Raw genomic sequence first — 19,483 nt, forward strand, 5'->3', positions numbered from 1 at the left:
GTTTTTTTTTTTTTCTCCTGTGAACAAAATATAAAGAATTAAACAGACTCCTTAACAGAGTCATGTCTGGCCTGTGCTTAGACATGTTAAGTTACAAGGAAGGACTACAACTTATTTTTCAGAACCTTGAAATATTCATAAATATTTGAGGACTCTAGGGATTTCACAAATAAACATTATAAACTATTTCTTCTTAAGCTGGGCATGGTGGTGCACACCTTTAATTCTAGTACTTAAAAGGCAGAGGAAGGCAGAGCTCTGTGAGTTTAAAGCCAGACTGTTGTACATAGCAGGTTCCAGGCCAGCTGTGACCACAGAGAGACCCTGTCTCAAAAAGACCAAAAAGGTGGTTTCTTCTTTTTTAATTATGTTGTTTTCTTGAGAGTTCTTTTATGTATCTTTGAATACATGTCTTATTGGAGAAGTGATTTGCCAAGTTTTCTTCTAATCTAGAGCATTACTTTTCATTCTCTTAGACTTTTTTTTAATTGGAGCAAAAGGTTTTAGCTTTGCTGAAGTATAGCTTTCAGTTGCTTATTTGTGTGTGTTTACATCATGTGGTGGTATCTTATCTAAGAATTCTGCCCATCTCAACAGTTAGGAAAATGTCCATTTTTTTTCTCATATATTTTTATGACTTTCCTTTGTACCTTTTGATAATATGATCTAGAAATAGACTTTTTTTTAATTGGAGCAAAAGGTTTTAGCTTTGCTGAAGTATAGCTTTCAGTTGCTTATTTGTGTGTGTTTACATCATGTGGTGGTATCTTATCTAAGAATTCTGCCCATCTCAACAGTTAGGAAAATGTCCATTTTTTTTCTCATATATTTTTATGACTTTCCTTTGTACCTTTTGATAATATGATCTAGAAACATTTTTATTGCAGTAAAATACACATAACAAAATATACTACCTTAAACATTTTTAAGTGAAGAATTCATAGCATTGAGTGCATAAGCAGTATTGTCTTCCTTTTTGGTTTCTGTTTATTTTTCTGTTTTCTAGTTTTTATAGTGAAAGGTTAGATTGTTTTATATAATACATATATATCATGCATTTTGATTATTGTCATCCTCCCCTTATCTTATTTCCCTTCTACCCCTATGTAAACCGCCCCCTCACCACCAGAAGACAAGTCCCTTTCCCATATCATGTCTTTTTGTTTTATTTTGTGAGCCACTGACCCACTAAGTTTAACCAGGGCTGTCTGTTTGACTATTTGGTACTATTCTTTGGAACATGTTGAACACATCATTGTAATCATCACCTGAAGACAATGTCCCTCCCCCAGAACCCATCGTAGCCCATAGTTCAGCAGGACTCAATCTTTTATTCCTTTTTATACCTTTTCTTTTTTCGGTGTAACAGATTACCACATTTTTTCGACTTTTAACAGTATACAATTTATTGGCTCACAGTTTCTGTGGATTAGAACTCTGACAGGATTTAGCTAGGTCCTTTTCTTGGGGTCTCACAAGGCAATTAGGAATGTCAGTTGTCCTGCAGTCTTATCTGAAAGCTCAGTTAGGGAAGGCTTTACCCTTCCCCACCCCCATTCATGTTAGTGAGAAAATTCATTTCTTTATGGGTCGAGTGGAGGCTCCAGCTGCCTGCTTGCTGCCTGTCAACTGGAGGTACTGCTTAGTTAGCAGAAACCTCTCATTCTCAGAGATCAGCTGAAGTGCTTTGATTCATGAGCCTCCTCACATGTCTCTTATGTTATCAAGCAAGTGTATCTGTGGAGAGGATATGCTAGGAAGACAGAATGATACATAATAATACAGGGTATCCCATTACCTTTTACTGGTCTATTGGTTAGAAGCAAATCACACTCAGGAGGGGATCATACATCTGGAGGCAGGGCTCACAGAGGCCACCTATAAGTCTGTGAACCACATTCTTGCTCAGTTTGATTTTGTTTAACAAAGTATCTTAGAGACAGACACTGGAACAAATAGTTGTAGGAATGAAGAAATCCTGCTGCCCTCCTGGTTCCTTTATTCTCTGTCAGTTATTCTCTGTCAGTTACTTTCTGCCAGTTTGCCTTGACATACATTCAAATCCAAATAGGAATATTATGACTTTCTTGTGGTGCTAGGGATGGAATCCAGGGTGTTGCACATGCTGGACAAACACTTGACCACTGAACCATACTCCCAGCCCTGGATTGTTGCTTTTAGTGTCTATTTAAGAACCTAAGAGGAAAGGAACATTTACCTTAATTATTGTTCCTTCAACCCTAATGTTCCAAGCTTCCTTCTTATGTCATATCCCATTGTCTGAGGAGTTCCTGTTTGTTTATATTTACTTGTTTTTTATTGCTTCATAGCCTTTTTGGTTAAGCTCATGTGTACTTTTTTTTTTTAATGCTAGGGTTCAAATTCAAGGGCTTGTATACATACTAGCCAAAGGCTCTATTGCTGAGCTGTATCTGCAGCCCTGAATATATTTCTATGACAGTGTTGTATTTGATTGGTTGCTTTATGATGAGACAAGACCTGTCAAGATCTCAAGAGCCTCCTACCTCACCCTCTCAGGTAGTTGGGATCATAGGCATGTACCACACCATGCAACCAGCAATTCTTTTAGATCAGGATCTTCTAACTGTGACTTTCTTTACCTTACTTTATACTAAAATATCTTTAGCTTGTTTTTATTTCTTGACTAGTTTATAAATCCAATATTCCAATATTTACTTATCCTTTTAAAAATGTGACTTCATGATCTCTGTGAGTTCAAGGCCAGTCTGGTCTACATAGTGAATTCCAGGCCAGCTAGGGCTACAGGGAGACTCTGTCTCAAAAAAAGACCAATAAAACAAAACAAAACAAAACAAAACAAAGTGACTTCAATTGCTTTTTGGTCCCTATAGTTCTTTAAATTTTTTATTTATTTGTATATATAAGAATAAGTGTTTGCCAGCATCCATATAAGTGCACCCCATTGTGCTGTGCCCATGGAGACCAGAAAAGGGTGTTGGATCCCTTGAAAGTGGCGTTACAGATGGTTGTGAGCCGCCATGTAGGTGCTGGGAGCCAAACCCAGGTCCCAGTGCTCTTAACCACTGAGCCATCTCTCCAGCCTCATTTTTTAATGAGAGATCTTCACCTGTTAAACTTTTTTCTTCTGTTCTTTCTTCTTTCTTTCTTTCTTTCTTTTTCTCTTTCTCTTTCTCTCTTTCTTTTTCTTTTTTCCTCTCCCCAGATGCTTTTAAGATTTTTCTTTTAGTTTTAGTTTTCAGCAATATGCTTACATCTTTTCTGGGCACAAGTTTTCAAGTTTGAGTCATTTCTTTACTGTTATCTAACCCTGTCATATTTGTAGATGCTTTTGCATGTGATTTGGATGTTTTTAAATATTATTGTCATTATTTTTAAAAAATTCTTAATCTTTGACAAGATCTTCACTTTTGTATGTCATGGTTTTTGTTTGTTTTATTTCGTTGTTGTTTTTTTGTTTTTTGTTTTTTTTGGCTGCTGGGGGAGAAGTGTTAGAGATCAAATCCCAGAGTTTGTATATTTGAAACAAGCACTGTACCACCAGACTATATCCACAACCCTGTTAGTGGATTGGAAATAGATTTTCATTATATCGCCAGATGTTTAGAACATTCAACTCCTGAGAGATTGTCCAGCAGAGATCTGAATGTGATAGATGTAAAGAGAAGTTGTTGTTTGAGGGGTAGAGGACTCTGTGGAGACTAATTTCACAGTAATCCATGTCTGTAGGTTCATTTGTGAATGTCTTAAGGGCTGTGATCTCTCTTAATTCTCATTTCAACATTGTGATGCTGAGGTCTCCCTTTGAACAGTTATACCTATACTACAGTATAATAATGGCTATTTATTATTTTTATTTAATAATATTAGCATCAGTGATTTAAAGTAGCACATACTATTTTCCACTAATAAATGTTAATACCCATGACTTGTTTCAATAATTTGGGAATATTTACATTGGCTTTTGTTTTATTTAATTTGTTTGTGTGTGTGAATGTAGACATGCATGTGGAGATCAGAGGACACCTTTCAGTAGTTGGTTTCCACCTTTCACTTTGCTAATGCAGGGTCTCTGTGTGCTGCTGCATTGCATATTCTAGGCTGCCTTGCCCATGAGCTTCCAGGGAATTCTTCTGTCACTGATCCAGCTTTTAGTATGGGTTCCAGGCACTGAACTCACATCGTCAGGTTTTCAGTGCTAGTAGTTTTTACTCACTGAGCCAATTTCTCTAGCCCTGGCTTATTTTCATAATTACTTATAAAACCTTTGTTTATTGATGAAGAAATTGTAACATTGTAAAGAAATCATAACACATCCACGTCTTAAACCTAATATTTTCTGATTCTTTTAAATTTCATATTATAAACAAGACTAAATAATTAAGACAAAGTTTTTAGTTTTAAGGATTGACCCTCTAGAATTAGAAAAGTGCTTTAAGTTGTTTGATCAGTACATTTTATTAAATGAATTGGAACATTGTTCTATGGTAAAATAGAATTCCTGACTTATGAATGAGCATTTGGAATGGTAAATATATGGATTTCAAGGTAGTTTCATGTGCTTATATGAATTCTTGCTTTTTCCTCTACAAGTAACTGAAATTGAAAAAAAGAAAAAGAGAAAAACAAGCAAAGGAAAACTCTAACAAAGAAGCACTTCTAGGCCACTTTTTGTTGGTGGTGAGAGGTAGTTTGGGGTTTTTTATTCTGTATGTAGAGAAGATTGTTGTTTTTTGTTAAAAATCACCAAAACTTAAAGTTACCAAGAATCTAATCCTGTCTGCAGTTCTCTCCAATGGAGATTTTCAGTCTTAACATTATATGTTTTGAAACTGACCTGGAGTTATGAAATCTTTGCCCGAGTTCTTATAGTGTTCTAGAAGAGCCAGCTAGAAGCTCAGTGTGTCTGGCTTTCCAGATTGTTTTTACTCTAAGCTTATGTGCTGTGTTTGTTGTTTTTAAAATTTCATATTAGCATTTTATTTTATTATAGACATGACCAAATTGTAGAGGAGGGATAGGAGAATCTTTTCTACAAAAGATCAGACAGTAAATAAGCTCTGTAGCCTGTCCAATATCTTAGGAAACTCCTGGGCTTTACCATAGTAGTATAAGCCTAAGCAAATAGGTATGGCTGTGATGTAGAAAAAGTTTCTATTGGGAATCAAACTGGATTTGACCTTAACTATAGTTTGCTGGTCCTTGGTATTTGAGTATCCTGTTACTTACTTTTCTCATCTCTGTAACAAAATACCTACAAAAACAACTTAAAATGAGCCATTTTTACTTTGGCTCACCTTTTTAAAGGGCTCGGTTCATAGCTTCTTGGCCCATATACTTGAAGAACATCATGGTGGTGGGAGTGTGTGGTAAAGGAGCATCTTACCTCATGGCAAAAATAAGCAAGAGAAAGAAGGAGGGGAAAAGGAAGAGGGAGAGAGAGAAAGGGTCCATGGACAAGATACCCCTGAGAACCTACCCCAGTAGTCTACTTCTTTCTACATTCCACCTCCTAGTTTCTAGAGCCTGCAAAAGTGTCAGTGCCAGCTGGGAACACGTACTAAGAGTATGAACCTATGAGAGACATTTCATCCCCCCATCATTATCTTACATAGTAAGGGAGTTCTTCAGTACTAAGCTGTTTATTATTATAGATCTTCTTTTAAAATATTATTTATTTTTGTATATTAGTGCTTGGTACATAGAAAAGGATATATGTAATATGTGTGTAAATTAGGAAGCTCAAAATACACCCTTCCCTAAGCCAGAAATTGGCAAACATTTTTCTGTAAAAGGTCATACAGAGAATATCCATGGCTTTATTGGGCCAGAAGGTCTCTGTGGTAGGTACTCATCTCTTTATGTTAACACAGAATCATAGAAAATGTATAAATGAATGAGCATGGATATCTTCTAATAAAATGTGGTTTGGGAACACTAGAATTATAACTTCATATAATTTTAAGTGTTAATGAAATATTAATGTAAATTTCCCCATCATTTAAAAAGTAAAAGCCATTCTTAGCTTAAGAGTTATACAGAACAAGCTGGTATCTGTATTTGGCCCATGGGCTGTGATTTGCTGGTCACTGTCCTAATCTGTTCCCTGCCTCCCCTGCAGGCAATCATTATCCTGAACTTTAGATTTATTGCTCTGTTCATGTCTTAAAATAACTCCTCACACATGTATATGTATCTGAGCAGTATTTTGTTTTGCTTATTTTTTTAATATTTTACATTATCTTTATTTTTTTATGTGTATACGTGTATTGCCTGCATGTAGGTAAGTGCACCCATGTCATGAAATGCCTGAAGAGGACAGAAGAGGTTGTCAGATCCCCTGGAACTGGAGTTACGGACAGTTGTTAGCTGCCATGTGGGTGCTGGGATTTGAACCCAGGTCTTCTGCAAGAACAGCCAGTATTCTTAACCACTGAGCGATCTTTCCAGCCCGTTTTATTTTTTTAGCATTATAGATTTCTATAAATAGAATCATGCTTTTTTGCATTCAACATTAATTTTTCAACATTCATTCATGCTCTCAAGTATAGATATATAATAGTCTATTGTATGACTATACTATACTGCAATTGTTACCTCTTTTGACAACAGTCATTGAGGTTGGTTCCAGATTCCTTTGAGAATTTTTATATATGTCTCCTGTTTCACATGTTAAGACTTTTATTTAGTTTGTAAATTTTCTGTTGTTGAATAACGTAATAGAAGAAGCTCTGACTTTTTTTTTTAATAAAACATGATAAAGCAACATCATTGAAAAGTGTCATTTATGGGTGCTGGAGAGATGGCTTAGCTCTTAAGTGCTCTGGCTGCACTTGGCAGAGAGAGGACCAGCGTTCATTCTTAACACCCACATGGTGGCTAACAACTGACCACAGTTCCAGTTTCAAGGGATCTGATACGAGGTCATTGCATGCACATGGTACATATACATACATGCAGTCAAAACACTCATATGCATACAATAAAAATAAATAGAAAATTTACCCCGAGCATGGTAGCCTCTAGCACTTGGGAGGCAGAAATAGGCAAATCTCAGTGAAATCCAGGTCAGCCTGGTCTACTTAGTGCATCCGAGGCCAGCTGTGGCTACAGGGAGACCGTGTCTCAAAAGGAAAAATGTCACTTATGATATCATCTTCAGTCATACTGTGTTTGCTGTACTGATGGAAAATTGCCTTAAAAGATGGGCCGTTGGGCCAAGGAGAGGGCTCTGTGGTAAAGGCGCTTGAAGCCAAGCCTGATCACCTAAGTTCAATCCCCAGGGACCCACATTATGGAAGGAAAGAACCAGCCCCACACCTTGTCCTCTGATTTCCACATACCTGCCTGGCTTGCATATTCTTACACACATACATGCATATACTCACAAACATATATACAATAAATAAAAGTTTTTAAAAATATGTGCAGTTAACTGTTGATTTAATTGATCATTTCATTTATTAGTGTTATACAAACATGAATTGACAGTAATATGTTAGGTACTAGCAGGAGAACATAAGCAGTAAAAGGATATAGACAAGTAAAGTAGCAATTAATAGCAACTAGCTATTCAAAGATTATAAGATCAGACACTATATTAAATAATTCATGTTATCTTTGCATTAGTCTACTAGTTGAGCAGTAACAAAATATCAGAAACTAAGTAGCTTAAACAACAGAAATGCATTATCTCCTAGTTTTGGATCAGAAGTCCATGATTCTGTCAGCATGGTTGTTTCCTTCAGAGGGCTTTGGGGAAGCAGGTGCTTATGCTTCTTTCTACCTTCTGGTGGTTGGCAATGTTCGACCTTCTTTAGTGTGTAGAAATATCACCATCATGTTTGCCTTCATCTTTGCAGGCTGTTCCACCTTGTATTAAGTCTCTCACCATACTTTAAGGACATAAGCCTTAACAATTTAAGCTCCATCCTGATTCCTTCCTTTAAAATTGGTAAAAAGTTTATCTCCAAAATGGGTCAATCTAAGGTTTAGGGGTCAGAGTACAACATAGGATTTATGGGGGACTCAGTTCAACCTGTCACAATATTTTTAGACTACTGTTACAAACAATCCTATGTGACTCTATTGACACTATTATACTGGCCCCACTATGAGGTGTATTGTAATGTCGAAACTTTAACTGTATGGCCTGAAGAGATGGCGTAGCCATTAAGAGCTTTGGCTGCTCTCGCAGAGGCCCCATGTTTAGTTTCCAGCACCCACATAGCAGCTAACACTGTCTGTAACTCCAGTTCCAGGCAGTCTGATGCCCTCTTCTGACCTCCACAGACATTACATTACACAGTGCAGTTACATACAGGCAAAACTCATACACATAAAATAAATAAATAATTTTGAAAATTTTATCAGAAAGTATATTCAGCTAGATGTGGTGACACATGCCTTTAATTCCAACACTCAGGAAGCAGGGGCAAGCAGATCTCTATGAATATGAGGCCTGCCTGGACTGCGTAGTGAGACCGTCTCAAAAAAAAAAACCTCTGTTCAGTTATAGAATAAATGGCATAAACTCAGTTTTCCTTGACATTTCCTTCTAAATAGAACAGAGATGGGAAGTCTTACGAGCCCCTTACAACATCAGAGCCTTGGGAGTGGTTCAGTGTGAGAGAAACAGTGAAACCGCAGGTGAACCTAGCCACGCAGCACAACCAGAGCATAGGCAGGTCTCCTAGTTTGTTCTTCATTGCTGTGACAAACACTCTGACCAATACCAACTTGGGGAGGAAAGGATTTATTCAGCTTACAACTCCCAGGTCACAGTTCATCAGGGAGCCCAAGGTAGGAACTCGGGGAGGAACCTGGAAGCAGGAGCTGGAGCACAGGCCATGGAGGAAAGCTGCTTACTGGCTTGCTCCCCTGGGCCCTGCTCAGCCTGTTTTCTTATGCAACACAGGCCCATGTGCCCAGGGTGGCACCACCCACAGTGGGCTGGGCCCTCCCACATCACTCAATCAAGAAGATGCCCCTCAGACATGGCCACAGGCCAGTCCAATGGAGACAATTCCCCAATTGAAACTCCCTCAACCCAGGTGTGTCAAGTTGACACTAAAGCTATCCAGCACAGCAGGTGACCTAGAAGACAACTTAATCCGTAATCAGAAACAGAGCCTGAGACCATACCATCACTTGTTAGTGTTCTACTAACAAGTTTTTCCTTCTTCTGATAATAGCAGTAGTCGCAAAGCCCTGTTATCTCCTCAAGCTTCACCTAGTCACAAAGGTGAACAGGTGAAGTCTTAACAACAGCAGGTGACCCAGGAAAGCAATTGCATCTATTAATACTCTCTCAGATGTACAGCTGACAAAGACTTTCTCCCATTCTGTAGACCTTGAACTTGGTATATATGTAGTCCAGTTGGCCTTAAACACAGTCTTCCTGCTTTACCTCCCATAAGTGACTACATTACCATACTTGGCTCTCCCTTTTCTTTCCCCTCCCTCCCTTCCCCCCTCTCTCCCTTCCTTCCTTCCTCCTTCCATCCCTTCCTTCTTCCCTTCCATCTTCTCACTGCCCTTTTCTTTCTTCTTTCCAGTGCCAAGAATCAAGCCCAGAAGGTTGTACATGAGGGCAAGCTGACTACTACTGACTTATACTGTCCCTTGCTTTCAGCTTTTTAGCTTGATGCATTCCCATCTGTTAATTCTTGCTGTTGTTTTCTGAGCTGTTAATACCACTTCAGAAAATCACTGTATAGTCTTAAAGTTTTCCTGCTGTTTCCCACTTGTCCTTTCAGAGTTTCAGGTCTTTTATTAATTTTATTTGATCCATTTTGATATTTGTTTTCTAAAGGATGAGACACAGGCATCTAATTTCATTCTTTTACATGTGGATAAATCCAGCTTTCTCAGCATCACTTTTTAAAGAGGCTTTTTCCCCCAGTGTATGATTCTGGCACCTTTTGTCAAGAGTCACATGGATATAGCTATGTAGGTTTATGTGCGTGTCTTGTATTCCAGGACTTCTTAACTTTTTCTGTGACCTCTTTTTGCCTGAGAAATTTTTATGGGTATGTAGCTATATAAAATAAGTATACAATTAAAACATTTATTGCTAATAAATCATAAAGGAACATCTATAGAAAATAATTTTTGGTATAGGTATAAAGCAAATTTGCCTTTTAATGAGATGTGTTTGTTTATTGCTATATAAAGAATTAAGTCTTGGTTAAATATTTCATACTGCAGGATGTACAGACTCTTCCAACATTTGTTAGAATTGTCTAGAATTTTTATTTTATAATCGTCGAGAGAAATGAGAATGTTGCTTCATATTAATACATAGCACAAAATGGCAGTATATATTTAGGACCATTTCAGAAATTGCTGCAGGTTCTGTCCTAATCCCATGCCAAAATTCATTTAATGACTTTTAAAAAACAAGTCTGGAGAGAAGGCATTGGCTGCTCTTGTTGAGGACCCAGGTTTGGTTCTTAGCACCCACATGGTGGCTAACAACCATCCATAACTCCAGTTCCAGGGGATCTGACACCCTCTTCTGACCTCCACAGGCATTGCATTGCACTTACATGCATGCAGGCAATACAATCATACACATTAAATAAAAATAATAAAATATTTAAAAATACAAGTCAGCAACTCCAACAGCAATTTTTAAGTCAAACATTCTAGCATAACACAATCTAAAAATATACTAATTTGTTACATGCTGAGGAATTATGGTAGCAAATTATTAAAAGTTCTTGTTTTGTGTAATTAAATAATTATATTTCTATAAGGGCAGAAAACTCTCATATCCAGTAAAAATACTTCATTTCATAGTCTTGAGTCAGTATTTCAGACAGTGCTCTTTGGTATTGTGTGGAGTAACATTACTTACAGTGCAAAGTGTATGTCATATATTCAGAGCCAAGGCTATAAGGGAGATGCATGATCCAGCAGAGTTGAGCACATTTGATGTTGACTTGTTGGTCATTATGTGTTCAGAGAATACCATGAAAGAAGATAGCCAAACTTTTGGCTTCTCTGGACCACATTGTCATATATAAAGTTTATGCTCAAGAACTGTTCGATCAAGTTACAAAACAAATTGTAGAAAAATCTCATAATTTTGTGATTGGCTACATTCCTACTTTCCTGCAGCTTTGTAGGTAACTGCTGTGTATTTTGTCAAAAATTATCTCACATATGATGGTATCATACATCAGAGGAGGCACCAAATTCATGCCTTGCTACTGCAGAAACTAAAGCAGGAGGATCATTTGAGCCCAGGAACTCAAGAACAGCCTTGGCAGACCCTGTCTCCAAAAGCAACAGCAAAAACCCCTCAACCATATAGCCTTTTCCGCACTTGAACTATAAGATTTAGAGTTTATTAAGTTGACATTGAATAACTCTACTTTAATGCAACAAAACTACCTCAAACAGTTTCTGATCTTGACTTTACCATTCTCTTACAGCCTCATTATTCTTAGCACAATTGTTGGTTATAATCTGCCACCAAATCAGCAAGCTGGGATTTATCTTTGTCTTCCTCTTATCTACCATATACAAATGACTGTGCCAAGTTAGCAATTCTGCCTCCTAATAATGTTAATTTGCCCCTTTAGTTTCTGCCTTAGCTCAGGGTTTTCTTCTTTTGACTTCTGGATTTCCAAAACAGTTGTCTAATTTTATATTGCTTCTAGTCTCACATATTTCTCCCATTTACTCATATGCACGTGTGTGTGTGTGTGTGTGTGTGTGTGTGTGTGTGTGTGTAGTATTAGGGATCAAACTTAGGGCCTTGCAGTGCCAAGCATGTCCTCTAGCACAGAACTATATTACCAGTCCCTACACATCTATTCATATGATGTGTTCTGGAATGTGAGAAGAGACTCAAAATATAATTGTAAGTGGGAAAAAAAACAGAAATGTAGAAAAATCTGTTTCTATAAAAATATGCTTGTATTCATGTATACATACAGATACAAGGATATTTGGAAGGTAAAACTCTTAAAATTTATGGTTCTCAAATGTTACAATTATAAATGATGCATGTTTTCTTTACCTTTGAATATTCTATAGTGAACCTCTTATTTATGTGAGAAACATGTATGTAAATGAAGTCGATTCAGTCCAAACTGTTGTTGAGAGAGAAGTGCAAAAATTCTTCAAAAGGCTACATTAGGATCATTTCTAGCGCTATTGGTGACCTTAGAAAGATTTTAGAATTATACTGGGATTAGAAGGCAGATGTTTACCGGGCTAAAAAATGAATGGCAGTCAGGAAAACAGAGATGATAATGAGTATAAAACTACATCCTCCACACACTGAAAGGAGACAGTAGATAGGGGAACAGGACAAAGAATTCTTTTTAATTTGGAAAGAATTTGAAACATAATTTTAGGATGAAGTAAGAAAAAGTAGTTAATTCAATAATCAGATAATTTTGCTGAAGCATGTGAATAATTTCTAATAATTCCCACCCGCATTACTAGTAGTGGTAGAGCACATGCTTAATCCCAGCACTCGGGAGGCAGAGGCAAGCAGATCTCTAAGAGTTTGAAGCCAGCCTGGTCTACATAGTATGTGCCAGTCCATCCAGGGTTACATAGTGAGACCTGTCTCAAAAAAAAAAAGATTTCATGTTAGCAATAATCTATATTTGAAAATGAGCCATTTTGCACCTCTGATCAGTTGCAGTACAGTTTCAGGCCATGTCTGAGAGTAGAGTTTGATCATTAGTATACGGTACATGTGTTGAAGTCAGAGCAGTAGATGCAAAAGTTTGTGTTTGTGTGTGTGTGTGTGTGTGTGTGTGTGTGTGTGTGTGTAGTATACAAGTAGACATGTAGAAATGGATTGAATATTTTTAAAGGCAAAAGTAGTGTTTTGGGGTTTAATTATGAACACAGATTTTTAAAAATCTATTTTAATGCTTAGTAAAAACATAGCCATTCACTCTCTCTCTTTTTTTTTTTTAATAATTGCGTGTGTTTAATTACTTCCTTCTGTTTGCACTGAATATATTTGCCAAAACGGCTATACAAAAGTGCCTGGACTTGTTATTAGTATAGCAGCTAGAAATGACCAACATTTGCCAAAAGAAATAAGTGTCACATGGATGTGCCTAGGTAGCAGGGCAGTGTAGCCTCAGTCATCCTTTAAACTTAGTACATTAAATGACAAACAGGGACTCCTGCAAAACCTGGCAGCTATGTATGGAGGCAGGCCCAGCTCTTCAAGAGGAGGGAAGCCAAGGAACAAAGAGGAAGAGGTATGCCTCCCGCATGCTCAGCACCTCCACCACGCAGCCATTTTTGAGTTTATTGCCTTCTTTTCTTGCATGGTTTAAATGCTTAACAATTATTTTAAAATTTTGTAGGTCTATAGGGACCTGTTAATATATTTTGACTGATATGCTGTGCCATAATTTTGCCCCATAACTGTTATTCAGCCTTCTGAGTTACATTTCTTTTCTTTTGATTCAAGAGTTTGTAATTATAACATAATTTCTTTCTTTGCAGAAATAAATTGCTTTAAATTAAACACTTGAAAGCTAATATTTCATTTCCATTAACCAAATTTCAAACTTTTGTTTCTTGTATTCAGATTAACATGTTTCCATAAATTAAAAGGTTTTTTTTTTTTTAGCAATAAAAGGGTTCATGGTTTTCCTTTTAAGTGAATGTTTTGTGTTTTTTTTTTTTTTTTCCTATTACAGGTTTATCTAGCAAGACTGAGGCAGATAAGATTACAGAATTTCAATGAACGCCAACAGATTAGAGCCAAACTTCGTGGTGAAAAGGTAGGTCAGAAATATGGTTTTGTTTTGTTTTTTTTTAAGTAATTAAATGGGGCCTGGAGAGATGGCTCACTGGTTAAAAGCACTGTTTGCTGTTGCAGAGAACCCAGATTTGGTTCCCAGCACCCACATGGCAGCTAACAACCATATGTAACTCCAGTTCCAGGGGATTAAATGCCCTTTTCTGACCTCCGCGGGCATTACACAACATGGGTGCACTTACAGACATGCAGGCAATACACTCATACAAATAAAATAAAAATTAGTAAAGGAATTGAATGATATTATAATAAAGATTTAAAATGCTGTGCCAATAATAATAAAAAATAAAAACTTAAGGAATGAAAATCAGAGACCAGAAAATTCCATGTAGGGACAAAGTAAATCTGACATAGTTTTATATTGGTAAGAGCATTGTTCCACAGGAATTCTGAACAGAAAATGTTAGTGTCCAGGAAAAATCGAAGTACACTCACATCATTGTGTCATCGGTTCTGGAGGGTTCCATTGCAGCCTTGGGAGAAAACTGGCAATGTTGAATATTTCCATTTTGTACTTACTGGTAGCTCTTTTAGATTTGCCCTCTCAGAAGTCTGCACTGAGCTTGATGTTTGTTTGCTAAGTACTGTGCTTATTGATTTACATTGTAGAAAGAAGCTGATGGTGTCGACGGACAAGAAACAACTGAAGAGGCTGACTCGAGGCTCAAAAAAATTGAATCACTTAAGGTACAGACTAGAGTGTCTTAGGGAAATTCGAAGATGATATAGAAAATTCATTCTTAAGTTTTTTATATAGTTGAATCATTTTCTCCTCTTGCTTTTTTATTTCTCTTTTTCTCCATATGGTTTCTGGAAAACAGCATTTTTTTCCTTTTACATAATATTTATCAAGTGTAATTAGAGGAAATAATAGGGTCAATACATAAAGCTATTTGAAGCATGTAATTCTGTAAAAGGAAAACAACTAGGGTGGTGACTCACACCTCTCACCTCTCAGGGGGCTGAGGCAGGAGGGTTGCCATGAATTCCAGGCCACACTGACCTATATAGACCCTGTCTCAAGGCACAGTAACCTTAAAAATCTAAAAGTTATCTATTTCTTTGAAGAGAAATGGAATTATATGTAGCTACTGTTTTAAATTTTTATATTTTAATTTTTATTCCAATGTCCTTGCATTTAGTATTATTCAGCAAATATTAACTGAGCTCCTATTAGATGTTGGACCTGACTCAAGCTGCTATGGATATGAAGTGAATTGACATTTGTATTCTGGAACCACACACATGCATCTCTGTTGGCTACAAAGTCAGTGTCACTATAGACCCAGATTGAGGAGGGACAGTCATAGGCCCTTTCAGTGAACTGTGTTAATTGTTTTCATTTTCAGGCCCAAACAAATGCACGTGCTGCTGTTTTGAAAGAACAACTGGAGCGAAAGCGAAAAGAAGCCTATGAGAGAGAAAAGAAAGTATGGGAAGAGCATGTAAGATGTAGCTCATGTTCTTAACCTGCTTGAATTAATGCCCTTGGATTTCCTACTGAGAGTAGAATTAGAATTAGTAGAATTAGAATTTTGTAAATCTGTGATGCAGACCCAGAGCCTTCACATACTAGGCTCATGCTCTGTGACCATCTATAGCCCATTTTTTCTCCTAATTTTTATTGTCATTTGTTCTCTCCCTCTCCCTCTCTCTCCTCCCTTTTTCTTCTCCTTTCCTCCTTCCCCCTTTGTCTTTCAAACTTAATCTACCACTGATATATAATAAATCTATTAAATTCTTATACATACCAGAGAATGAATTTCTAGCATACGTGCATCAAGCTGCATTTTTCTATGCTCGTCTTTTCTCCTTTGATCTTCTGCTTGTTGTCTATTATGTGCTGAGTGTAGGTGTAAGCTATTCTTTGATTTCTCTGAGCACTCTTCCTTCACTTTGGCTTCATTTTCCCTTTTTTGTTTGTTTTCTTTAGTCATATGTTGACTTTTTAAAAAATGATTTATTTCTTTCTGTGTGTATGAGTGTTTTGTTTGCCTGTCTTTTTACCTAGTGTATGTGCAGTGCCCACAGAGGCCAGAACAGGGTAGTGGAGCTGAGAACAGGGCCATGTGGGTGCTGAGAATCAAACCCAGGTTCTCTGGAAGAACAGCAAGTGCTCTTAACCCCTTAGGTACCTCTTCAGGCTCTGTTCTCTTTTCTTTTAACCAGACACATTCTAGGGTAATTTTTGTTGTTGATTTCATCCTGTTGGAATATATATTGTTAATACATTATACTTACAAATTAAATTTAAGAACTGATATGCTTATAATAGTTTTATCCAGGAACATATTAAATTTATGTGTGTATTCATCACTTTATATATTTATTTGTTTATTTTAAAGGCTACTTTTTATCATTTATAATTCTATTTCTGTTTTCAAAGGCTTTCTTTTCCTAGTAGAGTCTTAGATTTTTGCTTATCTCTTATCCCATACATTTCGTATTCTACCAATTTTCATATAGTCTTCTGGGATTTTAGAATGTAGTAATGTAATGATACACACCATCATCATAATCCCTCCAGTAATTATTTATAGTATACAGATATGTTGTAACTACTATATATGAATTCCTTTAATTTTGGCTACTTTATACAACAAATAGTGAAAGGCAAAAACATGAAGTTATATTTACAATAAGATCAGAACAGGGACTGACCTTAGGTTTTTGTCTAATGCCAAAATCTTTTTTAAATCATTATTAATATTTATTTTCACAATTGAGAAACATTCATTATATTGTTCTTCCATATATATGACTTTAACATTTTTAGTAATAAGCTGATACTAGTATACTTTTATAAACAGATTTGTATATGTGATTTTGCCATCTCAGAGTGTTTGATTGAATATCTTCAATTTCTGTGTACTTTAAAGATACGTTCAATCAATGCTACATTCTAACTCTATCGGTGTAGTAGTGGCACTTTTATCTTGGAGATAATCAACAGCTATATAATTGGACTTAAAGCCCACTCAGTGAGAGGGAACTCATGGGTGGCACTGTAAATATAGCCAAATACACATGACTAGAGAAAATACCAAAATCTTAATTATGTACTTTCCGTTTTCTGCAAAGTGTATCATTCATTACTATTTTGCTTATTATTGCATTGGCCAGAATTTCTATTATTGCATTGGCCAGAATTTCTAAAACGATGCTAAGTAATAATAATAGAGAGGTTTTTTTCTTGTCCTTAATGGAAATGGTTCATTATAGCATTATATGAGGTGAAATAGTAAAAACTAATAATTTTGTTTCTTTTTACCAGTTTTTAGCAAAATGTTTTATAAGTTTACTATCGTATACATGCTGTTAATGTGATTATGAGTTTGTCTTATGCCTCTGCTAATGATATACAGGGATAGTCTAGAAGATCCCCAAAGAAAATTAAGCAGCTACTCTAGAGGTCAGAAATAAGACTAAGAGTTTCTCAGGAAATCCCCTTTTATTTATATTCAGTGAAATTTGGGATAATAACTTTTTTAAGTTCTTATATCTCTGCTCTTTAGGTTTTTTCCTTTAGTTTCAAAAGTCAAATCTTACAGAACTCCTTTCATCATAGTCTCCCTTTTCTTTCTTAGACTTTAGACTTAGCGTAAGCAAGATTTGAATAATGACACAGTAACTGTGGCGAAGTATGTCCACGACTTGTTTCCTAATTCACCAGCCAAAATGTTACCTGGCTGTATTTAAAGTACTACACTGCTTGAATCATAGTCTTAATCTAGTGTTCCTTCTTTTTCCTTTACTTTTAAAAAGACATAGTATCTACATAGTGAGTTCCAGGACAGCTGGGGCTACAGGGAGACCCTGTCTCAAAAAGACAGAAAAAAAAAAAAAAAGACATCAATAGAGGATTAATATGAAGCAATAACTGACAGTTTAACACTTTTGCTTCAAGAAAACAAAGTTTCTGAGAATTAGAATAATTTCTTTTAAGAGTCAGAGCTAGTGGTTTCTTGTAATATTCAAAATTCTTCCAGCCTTATTCTGCCCTCAAAAATAATGTGAGCCTACCTTTGGTGACATACATTTACACCAATTGGTAACAGTCTACAGTAACTGGCCCAGAATCTTGTCTTCAGCCCAAGAAGTAAAAACTTACTAGTACATGTTGATTTTCACAGTTGGCAAGGATTGTATCAAGATAAATAAATGTAAAACTCCGTTTGTGTGTGTGTGTGTGTGTGTGTGTGTGTGTGTGCGCGCGTGCGCACGCACACAGTTGGTTTTTCTCATGGTGAGCTTACTACTTTCATCCTTGTGTTTGGCTTCAATATCACAAATGCACGTTTTAAGAACCATTGCTCATCCTAATTTTTAGTTTAATCTTAAAAAATCTGTTCCAACATTCCACATTGCCTATGAATGTGATGGAGATAATACTTGATCAGTGAAATATGATTAACTCAGTTCAGTACAGCTTTATTATAAAAGTGTGAATTCCTCCAGAATCTTATGGAACACAGAAGTATTTGAAGATATTCTGACAGCTTTCACCACACAGTTCCCCACAGTGTTAGACACTGAGCCTGCTACTCCTTATGGGCTCCCATCAGCATGCACATATAGGTCTCCTTTTGGCAACAGACCTTCAGTTTCTTTGCTTTGTTACCTGTGTTCCCCCTGGGTTGGATGAATGATTCTGTCTTAGTTCACTCTGTGATTGGCATATGGGATATTGGCATAGCACATTTATAAAAGTAACCGTTTCCTCATCATATGGCTCCTACTCATAGGGATGATTGAGAATATTATGCTTCCAGTAGCTCAGGTTCATATAATTCAGGAAACTGAAAATGTGGGCTTTGTCACTGTAAGGATAAGAAAAAAAATCAATAAGATTGTTGAGAATTTTGTGGCTCATCTTGTGTCAAATCTGTGAACTGCCCAGTAAACATTTATTTTCTGAATGTAGCCTGGTATGGGGAGGGAAAACGAGTCTGGAAATCAGTATATCTGATTTTTGGTCTCAGCTCTGTCAGCTAATTAACCTGAGTAGTAGATTGATGTTTATGGACCTTTATTTCCTCATATGAAAGGCATGATCTCTAATTTTGCTTTATCTATATTCCCCAGAAAAAAAGTCCTCATAATCTAAATTTCTAAGTTATATGATCCTGAGCTACTGGAAGCATAACCTACAAAAAATGGATTGAAATTACTTCAACAACTATTTATTTATATAGACATTCTAATATAGAATAATCTAGATATTATATGGGAGACTTGGTGTGCCTGTATTTACTTATTGACCATTAATGTAACTTGGGAATAGTTGACATGTTATTCAGAGTTGGAGCTAACATTACCTGAACTCTCTGAAATATTGTTTGATTATATGTATTAATGCATTTTATTAAGTAAGGCCTCATTCTTTCATTGAGGTTTTTGTTGTTGTTGTTGTTGTTGTTGTTTCTGAAACAGGGTCTCCCTGTAGCACCAGCTGGCCTGGAACTCACTATGTACACCAGGCTGGCCTTGAACTCACAGAGATCCTCTGGCCTCTGCCTCCTGAGTGCTGGGACTACAGATGTACGCCACCACACCCGGCTTCATTGAGTTTTTAAAAAGTATTTGGATGAACAAGCATAAAAATCACTACTTTAATAATTCGGATTCATTGGCAAATACCCAATTTTATATAATTTTCTTATTGATACATTT

At 36.5% G+C, this 19,483-nt stretch overlaps 1 protein-coding gene across 4 annotated transcripts in view; it reads left to right on the forward strand.

Annotated features, from left to right (window-relative positions):
• Nek1 (NIMA related kinase 1) overlaps positions 1-19,483 on the forward strand; it is a 182,039-nt gene that overhangs the window by 94,126 nt on the left and 68,430 nt on the right. For 2 of the 4 annotated variants that reach the window (XM_008824939.3, XM_029559551.1), the window contains 4 exons: positions 13,158-13,241; positions 13,689-13,772; positions 14,420-14,497; positions 15,160-15,255. In XM_008824939.3, the coding sequence (XP_008823161.1) occupies positions 13,158-13,241; positions 13,689-13,772; positions 14,420-14,497; positions 15,160-15,255 (342 nt within the window). The remainder of the gene's footprint in view (positions 1-13,157; positions 13,242-13,688; positions 13,773-14,419; positions 14,498-15,159; positions 15,256-19,483) is intronic. The other 2 variants (XM_029559550.1, XM_029559552.1) reach the window with 1 other exon arrangement.

This window comes from Nannospalax galili, unplaced genomic scaffold (assembly GCF_000622305.1).
Source record: "Nannospalax galili isolate Female #2095 unplaced genomic scaffold, S.galili_v1.0 scaffold109, whole genome shotgun sequence".
In the NCBI taxonomy this organism is placed as follows: domain Eukaryota; kingdom Metazoa; phylum Chordata; class Mammalia; order Rodentia; family Spalacidae; genus Nannospalax; species Nannospalax galili.